The following is a 22,004-nucleotide window of genomic DNA, read 5'->3' as shown; positions in this document are numbered from 1 at the left end:
TACTGTAAGAATGCAGTAGGAAAGTTATTACAGATAAGGAGTCCTTAATGTGTAGTAGGTAAATAGTTTGGAACTGTGCCTTGGTTGTTTTGTTGTTGTGTTTTTGGGTTTTTTTTGTTTGTTTTTTTTTTTTTTAAAATTCATGGGCTATTACAATACAAGTAGTTCCTTAAAGTCTTTAAGAGAGGGAAGAATTTGTAAGACAAATAATTGAAAACCAAGTACATAAAGTGATGCGTGCTTTTCTAGTGCTCGGTATACAACCAGGCATCCAGACCTTTGGTTTTAAATCTTCAGAGCTTTTAAAAAAAAAAAAAAAAATTTCCAATTACTTTCCTGAATTGTCAATTTGTTTTCAGAATGAACTATCTCAATTTAAATAAACAATAAATGCAGCTTTTTTTTTTTAATCTTCAAGAGGTAAGAACATAGAAATCCAGACTAAATGTATTTTACCCTGAATGGCAGCCAAAAGGAAACTTTAATTATAAAGTACAATTAAAATTAAAAAAAATTTAAAATGTATTTCTATAGTGAACTTCAAGTTACTTTGTTCTTTGGCACTGATTCAAGCAGCATTGTCTTACAAACTGTATGCTTTCGGTACTGTACCTTATTCCTGGCTTATTAAAAAGTTGGTTTAGTTTTAGGAGTAGGTATGTGCAGAGTGGCTCCAAGAGGCTGGAGCAAGGCAGTGTGTATCCCAGCTGGTAAGGCTGGATGTAGGCAGTACTTTGCATCTTTGTCTCATAAATGTTGACTTGGCATGTATGCATTTAACAAGTGACGAGTTGCTGAAGGCTTTTGCAGTGCTATATTTAATTTACCTTGAAGAGTTTCTCTGTTGTTCATTCCTTGTAAACTGTAATATTCAAAATTATCTACATTATCAAGACCACATTTAGATTACAGTCTTAGTGCTTTGGAGCAATCGTAGGAAGGCTGAAATACTGAACTCTGAAGTTTGCAATCACATACTCTACTTTCAGGAGCTTTTTAATTATTTTCCATAATAAAGTCCAATTTGCTGCATATCCTCAGATACGCTCTCCTGAATGTTTTACATTGACTTTTTTCAGGTAATGTTTTACAACACTAAATGGATGAGAATTACACATTTCCCAAGGTAGACAGAAGTAATTCATTTTACCTTATATTTTCCAAAGAGACTGAGGGGCTCTGGGCAAATACGCAGATGTCATATTTAGGGTACTAGTTAGGAACAATGAATGAATCGGCACAATAAATTTGCAATACAACAATTTGCATTTATTTGGAACACCATGTTTATAAAGGTTTTTGTGACGTGTTTGAAGTTCAGAATAGGGTTGTGGATAAGCCCACGTTTTGGAAAAGACCACACTGCTTGGGTTTTTTTGGTCTAATGGGTTACAAATACTGCAAACGTTTCCTTAATCCCTGATAAAACCTTTAAATTAGCTCTTGGGCAGTATAAATAGGAAGCTGGTGTGTTTATAAACACTTGTGTGTATGTAATAGCTATTTGGGGTGTGTGTGTGTTAATTGCTCCCAATTTTTATTTATAAGAGTTGTATTTTTTCCTGAGAAAAGAACCCTGCTTTTCTGTAATAGCCTAATATTGCTTAAACTGACGCTACTTCCATTTCTAATGAAGTCTGAGGTGGGGGCCTGTAGTCTGAAGGGAAGGATGATGATTTTAAAATCGGGTGGTCTGTGATGTGCATAAATCTCTCTTTGAAAATTTTCATGCATGTCTAATTCATTAGTGTTTGGGGGAAGCTGATTACCTTAAGAGTGTAGTGAGAGGCATGGGAGAGGACTCTTATTTCTCAGAGTTTCATGTTTGCAGTTTCTCATTATGGTAAGAGCAAAAAGGTTGGATTCGTGTTTGGGTTTTTTTTTTCCTCCTTATTTCTGGGGAATTTACATAATTCCCAGGAGCTGGAGAACTGTAATAGCAAAAGACCTGAAAAAATGGCTAATAAATTTTTTTATAGCCACAGGAAAGAAGTTTGTTGTATAACTGTTTCATACAAACAATGCTTTTTAAGTTTTTTTAAGAGTTTTTGTCTGTTCTTTGACTGCTTGAGTTAGTGGAAATACGAGCACACAGATATTTCTATTAGTCTGTTCAGTAGCCATGCCCTACCAGAGTCACAGGTTGAGTAATACTTTTATTTTGCTTGGCTGCTGTTTCTGGCGAAGGAGTATGAGGGGCTTGGAGGAGGAAGTTTTTCCAGTAACTGTGCTCGTGGTTTGTGGAGTTGGTGCTGCAGAACCTTACTTGCAGGTTTTTTTAGTATATGTGGAAGAGCTGTCATTCTCGTGGACCACCAGCTCCCAGAGATTTGAAGGTGAAGATGATCAGCTACTCTGAAAACCAGTTTAAGGTGATGGTTTTGTGGGTTGGTTTTTTTTGTTTGGTTTTTGGTTTTGTTTTTTTTTTTTTTTTTTGGAGGGGGTGTGCTTTTTTCCTTAGGAAGTGCCCCAAAATAGTTACAGGCTCTACAAGTCCTGTAAGAACCAGCTTCAGACTCTCAGTGTGGGTGTTATCCTCATCTCCAGTGGTCTGCTGACTGACAGCAAGAGAAGGAGTGATCCTGTCGGGCTCCAGCGTTCTTGAGTGCTCCGTCGGTGGTGGCAAGGTCTACTACAGTATTTATAAATCTGACTCCCAACTAATCTAGCCTTCAAGAAATACTTCAGCCCTTCTGTTATTAATTATTTAGATAATGCTAAGTGTGCGCTAGACAGTTTTCAAGCGCAGAGAAAAGCCTCTTGTTGGCCCTGTGCTTTGTAGCATCCTAAAGAGTGTAAAGACAAAGGGTGAAGAAAAGGATGATTGCTGTTACGTGGCAGCTGAATACTTTTAAGTGTTTGAATTTCATGCTCTTGCAACATCTGTCTGACCAAATTATAAAGAACAAAGAAAACGGCTGTGGCAAAAGTACAGGAGGAGGAACGAAGGTGTCTCAGTGCTTCTCTGCTTGAGTGGCAATGAGATTGCTCAATAAAAAAGAGATTAAGGTAGCACAGACAAGCTTGTGTTATTAAAATGTGTTTCTAAGTTTCAGTAACAGTGCTCTGGGACTTAGGTTTTTATAACGGATTTCATTCCACAGCCTGTAAACTCATGTGGTTTGTTTGAAAGAATCTTTAATGTTGTAATCTCCCTTTTATATATGGTGGATGTAGTGTTTTCAAGTTCACTTGTTCTAGTTACACCTCTAATGTGCCAGATATATTGATTAAATATAGCAATATAAACCTAATATATGATGATCTAGTTGTTTAAAAGGTTTAGTTGTAACTCAGATATTAAAAAGTTTTCATTTTCCACATCTAGCTACTAATTGCAGTGAATTTTAAGTAGTACAAGGCTGCCCTCTGCTGTACAGTTGTGAGCATAACCAGAAATAAGTTTGCATAACTTGTGTTTGTATAGATGCTTAATTTTCTGCATGTGTTTACATACTGCTTTGTAGCAAGATGACTGTTAATACACCTATAATTGGCAATTCTGGTTTTAATTATAAGATCACTTCAGCTAAAGGTCTGTACAATAATCTATTTTTGCCCTTTTTTCCTTTGCTAAGATATCAATGATGGACTTTTTTATTTTAAATGATCTGCTATTAGTACAAGAAAGTATTGCTATCCCCATGAATATTTTTGTTGTTAATTCACAGAAAATTAGTTTTGTCTCTTTTCTTATAAGCTGTTTTTTCATCCCATTCTTGGTATAAATAGTAATTTCTTTTGCCTGTGTTTTTTCCCCTCTCTACAAGCACGCCTTTCATATAATGATTGAGGTAAGATGCATTGATGTTTGTTCATGATTATGGAACTTTCTGTGGACATGTAAGAAGTTATTTTGGTATGAATTACTTTCAGTATTTTGGACAAGAAATTTGTAAGCATGCGGGGTTTAAAAATACAGGTTTAGTCTGCTGTTTGTAGCTTTCTTAACATTTACTATAGCTTCTCAGGCTATCGAGTTAAACGTCTGCAGGGATGGATAATGGAACACAGCAGGCATAGCAGATTCTTCATCTGTAGACGAGCTCGGTTGTGTCACTTCCACCCGCGTGCCGCTCTCTGGGTGTGGTGGCGAGAGCTCTGCTGGTGCAGCGTTTGCAGTGGGGTGGGGGGGACCGTCACTGGCACTGTACTGGGTTGTCTGGGAAGCAAACGGCGTGTCCTGCCCACTTCTGTCCTGTCTCTGGCTCTCTCTTGTCATCTCCTGCCTGTGAAACACCTATAACTGTTTGAGCTGTGTGGTCTTCGTGTTGTGATTCTAAGTGATGTGATGGTTTTTGGTGTGATTCAGGAGCTCGGAGAAACAGATTACCTGACTATAAGTAACTGAAAGTTGTTCATTCAGAAACTTGGTCGTTATTGCTAGGCTCTTACATTGAATATTGAAAAAGTCAAGATTTGAGTTGCAATATGAATGCTCCATTTCTGTTGTCTCTATAGGTCTCTAATAGCTGAAATGTCTTGTAAATGTAATTTAGAAGAAAATAGAGTGGTGCCATTTAAATATTTTCCTGAATATCTTGCATCGGTAAAGGGGTGTCAGAGTTCCTTCTATTTGTATTATTGTTTTGCTTCAAATGACATAATTTAAGTTGGGGAAGAAGCTGAAGTATCCTGCCTACAAATAAATACTTTGCAAACATATTCCCCAAAGGAATATAAACAATGTAGAATAAAATAGAGGTGGAAAAGAGAAAAATTGTTGCCATTTAAAAGAAATGTAGTTTGATACAAGTCATAGAGTCAATTTTAGAATAATTACAAAATTTAAGAATTCTGACTCCTTTTACTGTATTTGGATCTTAACTTTACAGATCATCTGGTTGAAAATGAACCAGTCCCAAACTAGAAGGGGAGGAAACAGCCAAGATAGTCATCAGAGCCTTTCAATGAGAGCTTCTCAACTGTATCCACAATATAAGCTGTAGAGTAAATGTAACCAAGCGGAAATATCGCACTATTTAACAAAGAAAACTTGCATGTGCTCTGGAAGTTTGAGAACTTGTTTATATTTTAGAGTCAGGAAAGAGAAGTGCGTCTATGTACAACCCTGTTTGGATAATTGGTCTTTTTTTCCCTTTGTTGTACATGATGAATCGCCTGATTCCGTCGCCATACGAGAGACATGACTGGAGATAAACTCAAGTGCTGACAGGCTGTGGTGGGGCAGGTCTTTAAACAATCTGTTCAGTTGGTCATATTTTTTAATGGATTTGTAGTTTCATCTTTGTTAAGCTTCTCTCTGATCTGAGAATCATTCTGGAAGATGCTTAAGGAAACCTATTTCTGGAAGTTACCATTCTTTAACAAATACTGTTTCCTCTGTTCTTTTTCCGGTACGACTGGTATGCACTACCTGACAGCTGACTGCAACTCCCAGCTATAAAAATCAGAACAAAAAGCCCTGTGTGAGATTTGAAAACCTTACTGTGTACAAGATAGCTAGATGTCCCCGATTTTCAGATCAACGTACAACCCAAGCTTACAGTTTTAATGATCAGTGGCTCTGAGCTGTAGGAAGAGTTGTCTGAGCATTATGCATTGTAAGACCCAGTCGGTTCAAGTAGTTCTTAGCTACTTCTCCTTTTATCTGGCAGTAGATCATTGTGCAGCAGGAGCATTCTGCTGCCTCTAGCAGGACAGGCTGAGGGAGTAGGGGGGTTCAGCCTGGAGAAGCGAAGGCTCTGGGGAGACATTAGAGCCCCTTTGAGTCCCTAAAGGGGCTCCAGGAGAGCTGGGGAGGGACTTTTTACAAGGGCATGGAGTGATAGGACGAGGGAGAATGGCTTCAAACTGGAGGTGGGTAGACTTAAATTAGATCTTAAGGAAGAAATTTTTCACCCTGAGGGTGGTGAGCCACTAGCCCAGGTTGCCCTGAGAAGCTGTGGCTGCCCCATCCCTGGAGGTGTTCAAGGCCAGGTTGGATGGGGCTTGGAGTAACTGGGCTGGTGGGAGGTGTCCCTACCCAGGGCAGGGGGGTGGAACTGGATGATCTTCAAGGTCCCTTGAAGGCTTTGCTCTGCCTTGCCGTACTTTTTGTGTTAACCTGGACCTTGCTGCAAACTGATCCAATTTGCTAAATTATCAGAACAAGAACCCAATTTTAAAAATAAAAGCTTTCTGGCAATCTGGCGTATTGCCCTGATTTGCTGTGTGGTCAAACAAGTGCCAAAATCAGTCCAAGGGAAGGGACAGGGAAAGCTCGGGAATGGGAAATTGGGTCCTTGTATTTTTAACAGCTGTGGCAAGCTGTTAGACTAATATATCCACATTATATCTTTACTTGCATTATATCATCGTTCTTGGCGCCACAGAGATGATTTTTAAAAGCCACACAAAAATAATTATGCCTGTGGCACGTTAAACATTTTTGCTTAGAAGTAGAGCAAGTCAAAAATATTGTCAAGGAATGTTTCTATGTAAAAATAGTACCTGTAGTTTTAGAGTAAATGCCTGTTGATTTTAACAAAGTTGTTTAGAAAGAAAAAAAATCAGAGGAAAAAAACCTGGAAAACTATTCTTTTTAGTTATGTTAACAGAAGGCAATTATACTTTCCGTTTTAAATCAGGATTTGTTTTGATGTGTGTGTGGGTGTGTGTTGCTTCTTCATAAGAACGCCGGAAGTTTTGATTTCATAGATGTGTTTAAACATGAAAGGGAACGTGCAGGGAACCACAGGAGGTTGCTATATAAGGTAGTGGTAAAATATTTGGAAATGCCAGGATTTTCTAGGAAATATGAAATTCAGGTGTTGTGGTCTAATGTGAAAGTCAGAAGCATGAGTGGTCACTGGCCAGTTCTTACTGCGGAGTTGCTGCCTTCTCTCTGGTGATAGATGCTGTCTTTTTTTTTTTTTTTTTCATCATGGCTTTGGGAAGTATTAAATGGTCAGTGTGCTTCAAAATACTGACAGTTTGTTTGGGTGGAGGGTATGGAGCGGAAAGGGAGATGTTCTAGCCACTACAGCAAACTGAGATCTGGGTTTACTTCCCACAAATTGTTCTTTTAATTCAGGCAAGTCAGTAGGTTCAAAAATTTAAAAACTTGTCTGATTGCGTGATGTTAAATCACCAGATGCTGCACAGTGCTCAGGATTCTTAAAAATCACAGGGTTTGTTTACATGTTAAAGTAGGCTTTTGTGAGTAAATTTGGGAATCTTGTTTCTAGTTTCACCTGTAACTGTTACAAATTGAGGACAGTGATTTCCCTGGTGCCTGAAGTATTCCTAAAGGGCTTTGGCGTTGAATGAAAGGCAGCACAGGAGGGAAAACGTAACTCTTAAACTTCATTTTTTCCATTGTTGTTTGTCCAGTTTAAACCCAGAAACTTTGGTGTAACGACTTTAGGCATCTATCGCTGTCATATTTGCGAAAGGATTTCATACTTTTTCAAGGATAGTATTGTAATTTAAATTTCAAACATATTTTCTCTTATTTATTTGTGGAATTAGGTTACAGTTTCTTAACATTGCCATAAAGCTGTATCTCTATGAATCTTGTTCTTTTTGAAGGATGTATTTGTTGCTTAATAAGAAACAAGAGAATGGTTATTTATTCCTGCACATAAACTACTCGAAACTTGTGTTGGATACAGAAGCACTTGTCTCCATTCTCACAATAGCAGAGTATACTTAAAACCACGATCATTCAGAGCATGTGTCTTTAACATGCACAAGATTTTTATGTTGCTCACTGAAGTGCTCAAATACTTAACTATTGAGTACTCTCGTTTGTTCTGTGGAAGCAACCACTCCAGTGTTTTTCATTCTTTCTCTTTAAAACAGCATTACAGCTGTTACTGGGGAAATAGGGAAGCCGAGCGTACGTTTTGGAGGCTTTTTTGAACAGTAGACGTTAGAGGTTTTTTCATTTTGTTCTCGGGGTGGATATCCTTTAAAAGCGATACCTACCTTTCATTTGGATGTTTCTTTCATGTGTAATATTGAGACTTGTGGTACAATTTTGTGGTCTCTGTAGACCCACACTGCCGCTAAAAGCAGCCCTTCACCCTCGTCCCAGCTGTACCCCCACCCCGTCATCACTGCCGCTGACATTTGCAATTCTCTGGAGTAATTTGGACTGAGGAACAAATTGTGGTTTAAATCAATTTGGGGGAGAGTGCGGAAGGAAAGGTGGAGTGGTAGCTGGTGGTGACAGTACTGGTAATTCTGCTTGGTGACCATTACACACCACAACTTACTTTACTGCAGAAAACGGGGATCAGACAGAAGAGATCGTTTTTCTGGGGTTCTGGGCATAGGGTAATGTTCTCAGAGGCAGAGGCATACATAAATGGCTCTGCTGCATTTGTTTGTGGTAGGGAAGACCCTTATGTAGGGTAATCTAACACGGTAGATTGGGGAGAAAGGGACAGCCCAGAAAGAAGCACATCTTTGGCAATAAAGTTGAAAATCTACGTGTTACATCCAGATGATGTGTGATACAGAATCTGTAAGAGATGTAGAAAATATAAAATACAAGATTATCCATAGGCTGTCACATTTTCTTTCCCAGAAAGAGAAATTGTTCAAATCTGCAGTAAGATCGGTCGTTAGACGGGTGTGGAAGCTGCGTGAAGTGCTGTCTCACATGCAGGTGTACTTCCCAGCTTCTGCTGTCGTATTTGTGAAGGAATTGTTGGGCTGCCCCTCAGTAAAGTACAAATACTGCAAGATATGACCAGATAGTATCTTAAATTTAATTCCAGTTCTATTTCTGGGCTAGAGCCAAGTACTCACATTCCAGTAACATGTTGGCGGTCTACATTAGGAGAAGCTGGGAGCAGTGGGAGTGGATCAGTATGAAGCACTGGTGCTGTGGTTCATTTGCGTGGCTTGGAGGGCTGACTGTGGAGATGGTGGTGTTTGGTTTCCCATGCCAAATGTCTGCACTGTGCATGTGGTTCAGTGGTTTTTCAATGAAAAAAAAAAAAAAAAGTTAGTTCCGTCCTGAAAGACCTTGTGGTGGTATGGCCTGCCTACCTGTTGGTTTGCAACCTTATGTCCCCAGTAAGCAGTGGAGCTTTTGAAGTCGAGCTGTGCTGGTATTGACTCGGTGGCCTGTGAGAACCGAACCAGTGCGTGGTAACTGCAGAGCGAGGGGCTTTGCGTCAGCTCGGCACTGTTGCCCCCAACCACATCGCTGGCGTAGACATCTTCTGCTTCCCGGCTGCTGGCCGGGGGGATGCAGCGTTAGTCGCGTGGAAAGGGACTTTGTGGCTGTGTAGGGTCAAGTCACCAGACCACTGAACAAAAGGATTAAACAAGTCACGTGTATGTCAAACAAACAAACAAAAACCCCTTAAATGTATCAAGGGTGGCTCATTTTAATTCTGTCACTTAAAAAAGCAACAAGTAAAGCTTTATTATTCCCTAATTTCTGCTGTGCTTGTACACCGGGTTAGACAGTTCGATACTGCCACTGTTGTTATGCTGTTGCTTGCACATTAATTCTGAGCATGTTTCACAATCTCATTTTTCTTTCCTGTGGAGAAGAGTTGCTGTTTTGTTTCTGGTTCGTTTGGGGGAATTTGTTGCAGGGGGTTGGGTATGTGATACCAAACCTCTTTTGGTTTACGAGCCTTTATTTCTAGTGCTGTCATCACAGATAGCACATATATTAGCACAACTAATTAATGCTTTTAACCTGATTTCAGGATCCTGGACCACCACCGCCTTCGCCGTTGATGGGTTTGAAGCCACTGCAGTTACTAGAGATCAAAGCTAGGGGGAGATTTGGCTGTGTGTGGAAAGCTCAGCTACTAAATGAGTATGTTGCGGTCAAAATATTCCCTATTCAGGTAAGCAGAAGTTCTTAGTGTCCTGTGTTGCCTGTAACATCATGACATTAAACCAGCTCTTCTACCTGCAATAGAAGGTTTTTATTTTAGAGAATTTTCAATGTATACTGTAAATCTAGATAGCTCAAAGAAATTCTTAAATGCAGGAAATGTCTTGAGCTGAAGCGTGCAGGTAGATTTTTGTTGAATTAAACTAATTATTTTAATGCAGCAAACATATTATTGAAACATAAATTTAAGTTTATGTATGTTTCTAGTTATAAAAATACATTTTTGGCTTGAACAGCCAAATGTGCAGCTCTCACGCATTTCTCCATCAGTTGAGAAGAATTTGTTATTTTTTAAATTAAATTGTACTTGGAAGGAATGTCCTGAAATGCAAACCCATAAGGTAATTATTCCAATTAAATATGCCTCAATTAAGTGAAATAATATTTACTTCCGAGCAAGTACCCTTTGAAAGCCATGTTTCAGAATAGGTTGTACTCATAATTTTAAGATCCAGTCTAGTTAAAGAATACAAAGTGATCATACACAATCATATTTGGATAGATTTTAGATTAATTAAAAACACCCACTGGTGAAGAAATGTGATCGTGTTTGCTGATGATTAAGCGAGTGTTGACTTGCTGAATAAATACGTCTGTAGGTTCTTTCTCTGCTAGGAGAAATGACACGTATTTAGGGTGGTTTCAGCCATCAGCACAACAAATCAAATCTTTTGTTCATTATTTTTAATGAAAGAAATCTAGTTCTAGTTCTTTATGGAGTTCTTGTAGATCAATAAAATACAAAAATTGAACCATGCTCTTAAGACTAAAGCAATTGTAATGATTTGCAGTATGTAGAGTCCAATCCTAATGTACAGCTTTGTGTTTCCGCAGTTCCTGTCTGTGATGGTTGATGACGTTTTCAACAGTTGATGTTGGCTCACAACAGATTTAAGCTTTTCTGATGATTTTCCACTATAAGTGAATATGTAATATATGTGAGGAAAGACAAGACAGGTTTTCCTATTCTTGTGTATGTTAGGTCAATAGTTTGTAGCACAAATATTGTTATTAGGCCAAACATTTGTAACTTCAAAATAATCAGCTTCATAATGTTAACAGTATACACTCTGCTTTCTTTCATTTAGAGAGTAAATCCTGTATTGCCAAAAAAAAGTTTTTACTCATTTTGACAGGTCATCTACAAATGCACAGTAAATTATGGGAGAAAACTCTGCCAGGGAAAGTACCTCTTACTCTCATGATGATGGTATTAACTTGGTTTGCTGTGTTGTTTTGTTTACAGGACAAACAGTCGTGGCAGAATGAATATGAAATTTACAGTTTACCTGGAATGAAGCACGACAATATCTTGCAGTTCATTGGTGCAGAGAAACGAGGCACTAGCATTGATGTCGATCTCTGGTTAATTACAGCATTTCATGAAAAGGTATGTTTAGTTCTCGATGTAGGTTCTTTTTTCTGTTATTGTGGTGGAGGAAGGAACAGCCTTAGGAATTTGTCACAAATGTGAACTTGAGACAGTTAAGAAATAAAATTTAAAATAGTTTTTGCTTACTCTTAGCTTGTTTCTTTTCATTGGATGTGAATTCATTTAAATTTGTTTTCAGTCAGCTGAGAAAGTTGTCATCAGTCTTTACTTAATAGAGGAGCTGTTTTAGAAAACAAACAAATTTATTCTACTTTTTTGCTTTTTAGTGGTTTTGAATATCCCCCATCTAAATCTGCCTGGATTAAATAAGCTCCATCTTGCAAAGATTGCACTGTTTTATTTTTGTTTTACTTGTGTTAGCTGATTTGTGTCTATAAGAATGGAATAATATGTATTGATTGTATTGTGACAACCACAGTAAGACACATAAGTATATGTAATTAAGTATATGTTCACTGTTTTACTTTGTCCACTTGGTTTGGTTTTTTTTTTTAATGCAAGTAACTGTCACAGATGTAAGTATAAAGAGCAAAAACAGCCCCGAACTTAATGCCTCTTTGCCAGTGCTAAATTTAGGAAGATGTTACCTGTAGCAGATTTGAGAAAATATAAATCTGTATAATATGGATATGCTAATACATCAAGGCGAGGCCATAGATTGTATTTCTAGGATCAAACATTACATTCTTCCTTCTGACATTTTTGTCCCGCTTATGCCTCTGCTTTAATAATTTAGAAGACTTAAAGCTATCCAGCTAGTCAAAATTTTTGACAGATTTTCACAATCAATTAGATAATCTCAAACTAATTTGACTTTTGAGAGTTTATTGCCATTTTCTTATTTATTTTTTTGTCTGAGTTTTAAAAAACTTGTTACTGTTAGAAAGATGGCACCTGAGATGACTCTGATGGAAAATACAGTTTTTAATTTTTAAAGTGTGGCCTCTACACTGTGACAGCACTTGGTTTATTTTTCTCTTTTGTGTTGGCTTTTGACACAGTAATGTGACACGATGACATCTCACAAACTGGATAATATGCAAATCTGTGAAAATGTGCGTATAGAGTGGGCTATAGACGTGAGTTGGAAGAGAAGAGCTTTATGTTGACTAGACTTTTACTTTATCTCTTTATAGTTACTCAGAGTATGCAGTTCACTCTGCCACTGAATTGTGAAACTGGTGTTCACTGTTGCTGGTCCATAAGAAAAGATTTAGACTATCAATTAGGTCTTAGAGAACAGACATAGACAGTTCAGCAAGATTCTTGAAGGTGAATCTAACCTGTAATTTCCTGTGCCTGGAAGATTATGAATCACCCTCGTAAAAGCGGGGTTGTCTTTTAAGGAACTTAGATATCTTAAGTCTAGCTCCCATTTCTGACACTGAGAGGCAAGCGCAGCTCGCTGGCAAGTGTGCCACCCAACTGGAGTTCATTGCGCTGCTTGGTTGTTGAGGTGATGTGTAGGTGCATCTTGATTCTGTTCATGCACTAGAGATGATGCAAAAGTTAATTCTGTGTTGTTTAACCCAGCAGTTGATTGCGTATGTATATATGTAATTATATGGCCTATCAGAAAACGGAGAAAGGCAGACAGGCATATCGTGTTCTTTAATGACGGGAGCCATCTAGAAGGTTCCTTTATGAGTAGATGAGAATTAAATTGATCTTGTAATTGTTTGTCTTTTTTGCTGCGCAGGGTTCATTAACAGACTTTCTCAAGGCTAACGTGGTTTCTTGGAACGAGCTATGTCACATCGCTCAAACTATGGCTAGAGGCTTGGCTTATCTTCACGAGGATATACCAGGGCTGAAAGATGGACATAAGCCTGCCATCTCACATAGGTATAGTATACATTGAATATTTTCAGGTGATTGTTAATATTTAACTCTGAGCTGTGAAGCATGGCTAGATAGGAAGTATTCAAATAATTACTCTGATACCTTCCTCCCAGAATTATCGAGAGCCTCATAAGAAAAATCTGCTCAGCTTAAGAAAAAATCTGGCCGATGGTTTATAGAACTCGGTGTGGTGATTGTGCTTAATGTCATAAATCCTTTTTAATATATATTTAATTATTTAAGTACTGTCTGCAGTATAGGAAATAATTGACATTGTAGCTATTTGAAACAGCTTAAACCCTTATATACATAAGTTTAAGTAATACTGAATGCCTTCAGACAGAAACATGTGCTGCGTTATGTCTGTTGTTGAGTGTAATTGCTGGGTTTTTATGAGGTGGGTATAGAAAGCTATTAATAGAAGTAGGGAGCTGAAATGATATGGTAACCAAAATAAGATAGGCATATAGAGTAAGAGAAAAACAATTTCTATAGAATTTAGAATTTCCTGACTAAAACTGCTTTACTGATGGTAAAATGGGGGAGGGGGAGAGGTATGCACAGGACAGATGGGAATACCTGGATCGAGTCCATTATCTTTTGTTTCGGCAGGAAATCATGTATCTCCTTGTTAGAAACAATCAAGACTCATTTTTCGAAGTGTTTTGTTTCCTATTGTTTAAACAAACAAAATGTATTTGTAAGTAAAGTATGCAGTAACTACATTTTTGATGTATTTTTGTATCATACATGCTTATAAATCTATATGTATTTTTAAACTAAGCATAAAATGATAGTTCCAGTCTCATATATTTCCGTAAGGATAAAGGTGTGCAAGTGTAGAATCATAGAATCAGTGAGGTTGGAAGGGACCTTTAAGATCATCAAGTCCAACCATTAACCTACCCTGATAAAAACACCACCACTCCTAAACCATGTCCCTAAGCACCTCATCTACCCTTTTCTTAAACACCTCCAGGGATGGTGAATCCACCACCTCTCTGGGCAGCTTATTCCAATGTTTAATAACCCTTTCAGTGAAAAAATGCTTCCTAATATCCAATCTAAACCTGCCCTGACATAACTTGAACCCATTTCCTCTTGTCCTATCACTTGTCGCCAGGGAGAAGAGGTCAGCTCCCATCTCTCTAAAACCTCCTTTCAGGTAGTTGTAGAGGGTGATAAGGTCTCCCCTCAGCCTCCTCTTCTCCAGGCTAAACAACCCCAGATCCCTCAGTCGTTCCTCATAAGGTTTGTCCTCCAGACAGACCCTTCACCAGCTTTGTAGCCCTTCTCTGGACATGCTCCAACACCTCAATGTCCTTCTTGTAGTGAGGGGCCCAAAACTGAACACAGTACTCGAGGTGAGGCCTCACCAGTGCCGAGTACAGGGGGATGATTACTTCCCTAGTCCGGCTCACCACACTATTCCTGATGCAGGCCAGGATGGTGTTGGCCTTCTTGGCTGCCTGGGCACACTGCTGGCTCATGCTCAGCCGGTTGTCCACCAACACCCCCAGGTCCTTTTCTGCCAGGCAGCTTTCCAGCCACTCTGCCCCCAGTCTGTAGCGCTGCATGGGGTTGTTGTGACCCAAGTGCAGGACCCGAGACACTTGGCCTTGTTGAACCTCATACCTAGGCTTTATTCTTGTGTTGTATAAATGGACTGCTGCTTTATAATTGTCTTGCCTTTCATATTATAATGTTCTTTGGTTTATTATATTACTTTTTCCTTAGAACTGTATATGGTATTTCATGTTCTAGATCACTAAGTTGTGGTTTGTTTTTTTTTCCTTAACTTGAAAGGGACATCAAAAGCAAGAATGTGCTGCTGAAAAATAATCTTACAGCTTGTATTGCTGATTTCGGTCTAGCTTTAAAGTTTGAGGCTGGAAAGTCTGCAGGAGATACACATGGACAGGTAAATACCTGTTTATTTGCATAAATGTTAGAGCTGTTTACTGCATGTGAATGGCAATGGATAGTTTAGGCATTCTTCACGCAGAGGATACTGTATCATCAACCCTCTTTTCAGTGACCTTTAAGGAATGTGGTAATTTGTGCTTTCTTTTCTCAGGCTAAAAATTAAACAATTCTTGAGATAATTACAGACCACAGCCTTTCTCCCCCATCTCGTTACATGGCCTCTCTCCCCTCTTATTTTCATTCTTACTAGAGGATTTGGACAAGAAAGAGCAGTCTTGCTATATTTTATTAATTGTTCTGAGGTGCTGTTCAGAAATTGGAAGTACACTGGCAGCCGGTTTCTAACTGTCTGACCCAGCAACAGTCGCTTTCCTGAAAGGACAACAGCGTTGTGTGGCATTTGTCATGCCACAGGGAACTGGTTTAGTACCTCGGACTTCTAAAATAAGTTTGAGCTTAAAGCATTACAGTTTCTGGAAAAGTAAATATATTTAATTTTAGGCAGAGCTTCACAGTTTGTGGTTGAGTGACAAAAACAAAATCCATACAATAAAAGCATAAAACCCTCAGTAAGACTGCCTCAGAGAAACATAGCTATTGCTGTGAAGGTTTAAATAGCGAAGTAGATCTTGTTCGGGCATCACATAAGTTCTGGTTTATTCAGATGACATAATTTTATCATTGCCTGTGGTCAAAAAGGAAGGGTATCCCCAAAGTTTTCACTTCGTGGCCAGTTTTGTGTAAGTGATATCACAGAATTTTCTCGGTATAAATTGCACTTTGGTAGCTGGTTTTCTTTTGGTATTTTTATTACTGCTTCTGCCATGGGGAAAGAAACAAAAGCAAGTTTCACATCCTTATGTGAAACTGTAATAATTCTTTTGACATGAAAAAATAAGAATAGTTGCCTTCCTGTAATCTGGAAGAAAATAAGGAGTGACAGTGACAAATACGTCGAATTGTTATGCAAATGTGTTATTTTAAAATATATTCCGCTTTTCCTGCTTCATAAGTAGCCTTTATAGGCCCCAGTCTATACGATTGTTTCTAATTCCTCTTACCTACCATTGGATATAAGAATAAAAGACACTTCTAAGATATAATCCTAAGCGAGGATAACCATGGCTATTTTTAATCTTTCACAACAAATAGTTCTGGTCTACAGTATTACTGTAATCGGCACCAGCTAGAGTGGTAATTATGGTAATTGTGGTTGTGTTCATGCTCAGCGTACAAATTTTTATGCTTTCCTGTCTTTCAAGGTCGGTACACGAAGGTATATGGCTCCTGAGGTACTAGAAGGTGCTATAAACTTCCAAAGGGATGCGTTTTTAAGGATAGATATGTATGCCATGGGATTAGTCCTCTGGGAATTGGCGTCACGGTGTACTGCCTCAGATGGTAAGTAACATATTTGATCTATGGAAATATTTAATTAATTTGTGAGAGGTGTGTTTAAAGTAAAAAAAAAAAAATCAGAAGGTCGATTAAATGTGTGTAATAACTTAATCAGGGTGGTAGTCTTGGGGGGAAACGAATGGAACAGCAACATCGTGGAGTCACTTTATAATTTAGTGCCTTTGATATTTGGCATCCCACGTAACAGTGTTCTGGTACATGGCTACCTGTTGCATTTCTTCTCTGATCATGGTAAAGAAGAGAGAATTTCTGTGGAACTCCTAACCTAAACATGTTTGATTCTGCGTTTGGCCCAACATTCTCAGTGCCAATCAATTAATCTTAAAGTATTGCTTCCTTTCTTAAACAAATTCTCAGATTAGATCAGCCTTGGTAACAGAGATACCCCACCGGCACCTGCTGAGAAATTGGTGTCTCCTGCTGTACACCTTAGTGTCTGGACAACGACCTACCGGCCTTTTACTGCTGCCTGTGGAAGATGTGCGTGGACCCTTACTAGTGTCGGGTCTGTTCCCAGTGTGGTTGGGGAATACAAGGATAAGAACGTGAAGAACTTTCATAGCTCAACATTTATTTTATTACACAGAACATCGACGCAGTTCATACTTTTCTAGCTGCTGGTGAGCGTATGCAGAGTGCCACCTTGGCAGGTCTTGAACCACAGTGAACCGCTCCACAGTGCGTCAGGAGGTCACTTGTCTCCAGTGAGACATAGAAAAGTCTCTGTTTCTGGTTTACCTGCAGGTGCCAGAGTGAGATGTGTCATGTGAACTCAGTGCCTCCCAACCCTCTCTTTCTCTTGTTGTCCCTAATGGGAGATTAGTTCAGGTCATAGTTTAGGGAGGTGATTCTGCCCCTCTACTTTGCTCTGCTGAGACCCCACCTGGACTACTGCCTCCAGCTATGGAGCCCCCAACATCAGAAGGATATAGACCTGTTGGATCGGGACCAGAGGAAGCCATGAAGAAGCTGCGAGGGTTGGAGCCCCTCTGATGGGAGGACAGGCTGAGAGAGTTGGGGGTGTTCAGCCTGGAGAAGAGAAGGCTCTGGGGAGACCTTACTGTGGCCTTCCAGTCCCTAAAGGGGCTCCAGGAGAGCTGGGGAAGGACTTTTTACAAGGGGCATGTAGTGATAGGACGAGGGGGAATGGCTTCAAACTGGAGGAGGGGATATTTAGATGAGATATTAGGAAGAAATTCTTGGCTGTGAGGGTGGTGAGCCCCTGGCGCAGGTTGCCTCGAGAAGCTGTGGCTGCCCCATCCCTGGAGGTGTTCAAGGCCAGGTTGGAACGGGGCTTGGAGCAACCTGGGCTGGTGGGAGGGGGGGGTGGAATGAGATGATCTTCAAGGTTCCTTCCAACCCAAACCATTCTATGATTCAATGATATACATGTTAGAATTTCTAATTAATAGTTAATAGCTTAGAGATGGGAAACAGAGCAATGTCTGAGAAATCTGCAGCTGATGCTGTGTTAGCTAGGGGTCCATCACAGTTGTTGTTCTCATAAAGCAAACCGTTGGATTCAATTTTTAAGCTATCAAGAAAAGATACCAGATACCCTGTTTCAAGTATGAATGCTATTCTTTAAATTTAGTAAATAGAGATCTTTTCTGGGTGTCCAGAATAAGTCAGGATTAATCAAGAATGAGACAAAAGACAAGGCTCAAAAATGTTTGGGATAAAGTTACCTTTTTAATACAGTCTTTAGAGCAGCTAAATTCAACTGAGTAAATAGGACGGTTTCACTTGGGCTAGGGATGCCATTTGTCATCAAGCTCTCCTGCAAGAGCATGGTGCAGCTGCAGATACCTACATAAAGAGCCAAGATGTATTGGAGATCTCGGCAGATCAGCATGTAGCTGCACGGCGCTTTTCTGCTCCAAGCAGTGTTTTTCTGCTTCAAACATTCCTTGTGGAGTAGAAGCCACTGGGGAGATTTTACCCTTTTAAAAATGTTAAGCTGTTTATAACAGGATCGACACAATCTTGCACAAGTCTCTGAGGCAGCCCCACATTCTGTATTGATTTTTCATGCCTCAGTGTACTGTAAAAATACGTACCTAATGCCTGCTGGAGTGTGGTGTTGGTCTCTGGCGGGTGGGGTTATTATTCCAGAAAGCGAAAGAGGCAGCGGGGAAGGAAAGCGGCCTTCCCAAATCACAGCGTTCTGTTGCTCTAGTCATGGCACCTGGTTCTCTCTCAGCAAATACGTGGTTGGTTTTTGCTTTATTCTTTTCAGAAGGCACCTGGTGTGTCTCACCAAGTGTCATCGGCCTCATCTGTACCATACCCTTCATTTCTTCTGTCTTCCCATTCCTCCTTTTTCTTCAGACTTCTGATCTGAGAGCACAAACTGTGCGTTAGGATAACATATAATTGTGTAATCTGTAGTTCAGCATACAAAGCTTGTCCCTCTGATGCCGTTACACAGAATCCCAGACTGGTGGGGGTTGGAAGGGCCCTCTGGAGCTCCCCCAGTGCCACCCCCCACCAGAGCAGGGGCACCTCCAGCAGTGGCACGGGATACATCCAGGCGGGTTTGGGATGGCTCCAGAGTGGGAGACTCCCCCCCTCTCTGGGCAGCTGTGCCAGTGCTCTGCTGCCCTCAGAGTAAAGAAGTTCCTCCTCAGGTTTAGGTGGAACTTCCTATGGTCACGTTTGTGCCCATTCCCTCTTGTCCTATCACTGGGCACCACTGGAAAAAGACTGTTCCCATCCCCCCGGCACCTTCCCTGTAGGTATTTATAAGTATTGATAAGATCCCCCCTCAGTCATCTTTTCTCTAGACTAAAAAGACCCTGTTCCTGTTCTCTAAAGTCCTGTTCAGGATAAATATTCCACTTACCCTTCCATATAAGTACTTTCACCCTGTGCTACATGGACGGGAGGAGGAAACGCGTGACGTTCCCAGAGGGATGTGGCAGTCGCTATTGCAAGCTTTGTTTTTTGCAGCGCACGTGGTACGCAAGTGGTCACAAGCGGCTCTCAGCGCCTGCTTGGTAGCCAGACACCAGGAGAGGCAGCCAACTTGGACGCAGGATGATGGTTTATCTTACCGGAGCTCCACGGAGTGGGAGGAGATGGGGGAGAAGCTGTGCGTTCCTGCACCTCCCTCCACCCGTGGGGTTCGGAGCTTTTGGTGGAGGGAGCGGGGCCGGGAGCTGCGCGTGGCTGCTGTGTGCAGGGGAGCAAAGGCTTCTGCCTCTGGAAAGTGCCACTGCTGCTTAGTTAAAATCGTAGTCACCGATCGCTGCTGACCTGTCACAGGGAGAGCTCTTAATGGAACGGAGTAAACAGAGTAATCCCCATTTCTACGATACCACTTATTTCTTTTTCCCTTTTTTAAAAGCGAAATTTGTGTTTTAACTATTTTGTTGTCTGTAGGCCCAGTAGATGAGTACATGCTGCCATTTGAAGAAGAAATTGGCCAGCATCCCTCCCTTGAAGACATGCAGGAAGTTGTAGTTCACAAAAAGAAGAGACCCGTTTTACGAGAGTGTTGGCAAAAACATTCTGTAAGTAGTTACGCAACGGAGTTCTTCAAAGTTCTGTCATGATTTGAATTTCAGATGTTGTTAATCCTGTGTTGTGGCCATAATATTGTCTTTTAGGAGGAATTTAGTAATTCTAGTAAGAATTAAATGGACTGTAAACTAATATGTTCTTAAAATATTCTTTCTCATCTCGGGTGATTTGGAAGGGAGTGATCTCTTTCACTTTTTTGGTGAGAAGATATTCTTGAGAGTGACTTCTGAATGCACATGTTAAAAATATATTTACGAAATAATAGTCTTGATTTACTGCAGGAATGCCACAAACTGAACGCAGTCACGTAGGTTGAGCAGTGTCGTATGAGCAATTCCTGGGATCGGTTTGGGAGGAATTGTGTGCTTTCCTGATGCGATTCATGGCCAGAGATTTGCAGTAAAGCCATTGCTTATTCCCGGCACTGGCTTTGGGTTGGGTTTTTGTTGTTTTTTGGGGTGTGTGTTGTTTTTTGTTTGCTTGTTTGTTTTTTTTTTTTTTTTTTTTTCAAAAAATGGTCTTGTTAGAAACAATAGATGACACTGTCTGCAAGAAAAACAAGCGTGTTACCCGCTGCTCCTTGTCATTAGCATCGTGCTGTATGAGCTCAGCGTTACTTTGGAGAAAAGTGAACAGCTGTCAGATAGAAACCCCCTTTTCTGCTGTTTGGTTTTTCATCGAAGGTTCACTTGATCACTGAAGAACTTAACCTCTTTTGGTGTGAGATCTTTAAAAATACCACGATGACTTTACCAGCAGACTTCAGCTTTGCATGGTGAAAAGGATTTGCTGGCTGTTTGGTATATTGTTTAAATAGCGCAAAATAAATAAGCCGTGAGGCCTTGTGAGACATGTTTGTCTTCACAACAAATTCGGCATAGCTCCCCGTTTGACAGAAGGGTTAAAATTTGGCAGGGGCACCTTAAAATGCAGTTTGCTATTAGAATTGCGAGGCGACCCTGCCTTCCTAAAACTCGCTGCAACTCCGTGTGCCGTGATTTTTCACTTGGCTTTGTTTGCTCGCAGGGAATGGCGATGCTTTGTGAAACCATAGAGGAGTGCTGGGATCACGATGCGGAAGCCAGGCTGTCGGCGGGGTGCGTAGAAGAGCGCATTATTCAGATGCAAAAATTAACTAACATTATAACGACAGAGGACATCGTGACTGTGGTCACAATGGTGACAAACGTTGACTTTCCTCCCAAAGAATCCAGTCTATGATAGTTGCACTGGTCACGTCACTGACCGCCAGGACTCTTCACTGGAGCTGCTAAAGCTGACGGGACTGCTCACGGCATTACTGTTCTCTGTGTGAAACGAAGGGTAAGTCTCTCTGGAACGTCACCAAGAGGTGTTTTTCCTTTATTTCCCCCTTCCTCCTCTGCCTCCTCTTCCCAAACGTGGATCCGTGAGACTTTTTGCATTCCCTGCTTACACCTGAAGGACACGAGACTGAGAAACGATAACGTGCTGTTAAGGAACTGAAATGAAGAATATGGACCTGTACCGGCTAACCAAGCGTTTTAAAAACTGACATCAGCTTTCTTAATACCTGTCAGAAGAGACTAATTCCTTAAATGAACTACTGTTATTTTTTTTAAATCAAACATTTCATTTCAGATTGAAAAAAGAAAAAAAAGGGTAACTTGTTTTTATTGCATTTGCTGTTGTTTATAAAGATGACTATTGTAATGCCAATATGACACAGCTTGTGAATGTTTAGTGTGCTGCTGTTCAGTGTACATAAACAAAAGTAATCAAGTGGGATATAGCAAAGAGGCTTCCAAGTATTATTACTTAACCTCCCTCAACAAGGTATACCTCAGCTCCACCTCTGCTAAATTATGAGATTGACAACACTAACAAAATTTGAATAATAAATTGATCTGTGTTTTGTAAATGATGTATTTCAAATTCACTGTGTTATTTAAAAAGGGTAAGCTATGCTTCATGCCAACAGTAAATGGCCATTCCTAAAGCAGTGTTTTTAGCCTTTTCTTGTACTAGCTTGTTGTGTATAAAAAAAAA

The 22,004-nt window shown here is 40.1% G+C and overlaps 1 protein-coding gene across 1 annotated transcript in view; it reads left to right on the top strand.

Annotated features, from left to right (window-relative positions):
* ACVR2A (activin A receptor type 2A) overlaps positions 1 to 22,004 on the top strand; it is a 68,717-nt gene extending 46,713 nt beyond the window's left edge. Inside the window, exons 5-11 of the mRNA XM_082483613.1 lie at positions 9,678 to 9,821; positions 11,118 to 11,261; positions 12,964 to 13,109; positions 14,913 to 15,027; positions 16,295 to 16,433; positions 19,836 to 19,966; positions 21,003 to 22,004. Of these exons, the coding sequence (XP_082339739.1) occupies positions 9,678 to 9,821; positions 11,118 to 11,261; positions 12,964 to 13,109; positions 14,913 to 15,027; positions 16,295 to 16,433; positions 19,836 to 19,966; positions 21,003 to 21,197 (1,014 nt within the window). The 3' untranslated portion in view covers positions 21,198 to 22,004. The remainder of the gene's footprint in view (positions 1 to 9,677; positions 9,822 to 11,117; positions 11,262 to 12,963; positions 13,110 to 14,912; positions 15,028 to 16,294; positions 16,434 to 19,835; positions 19,967 to 21,002) is intronic.

Source organism: Vanellus vanellus, assembly GCF_965231255.1.
Source record: "Vanellus vanellus genome assembly, chromosome: 5".
Classification (NCBI taxonomy): domain Eukaryota; kingdom Metazoa; phylum Chordata; class Aves; order Charadriiformes; family Charadriidae; genus Vanellus; species Vanellus vanellus.
This window is presented reverse-complemented; position numbering and strand designations above follow the sequence as displayed.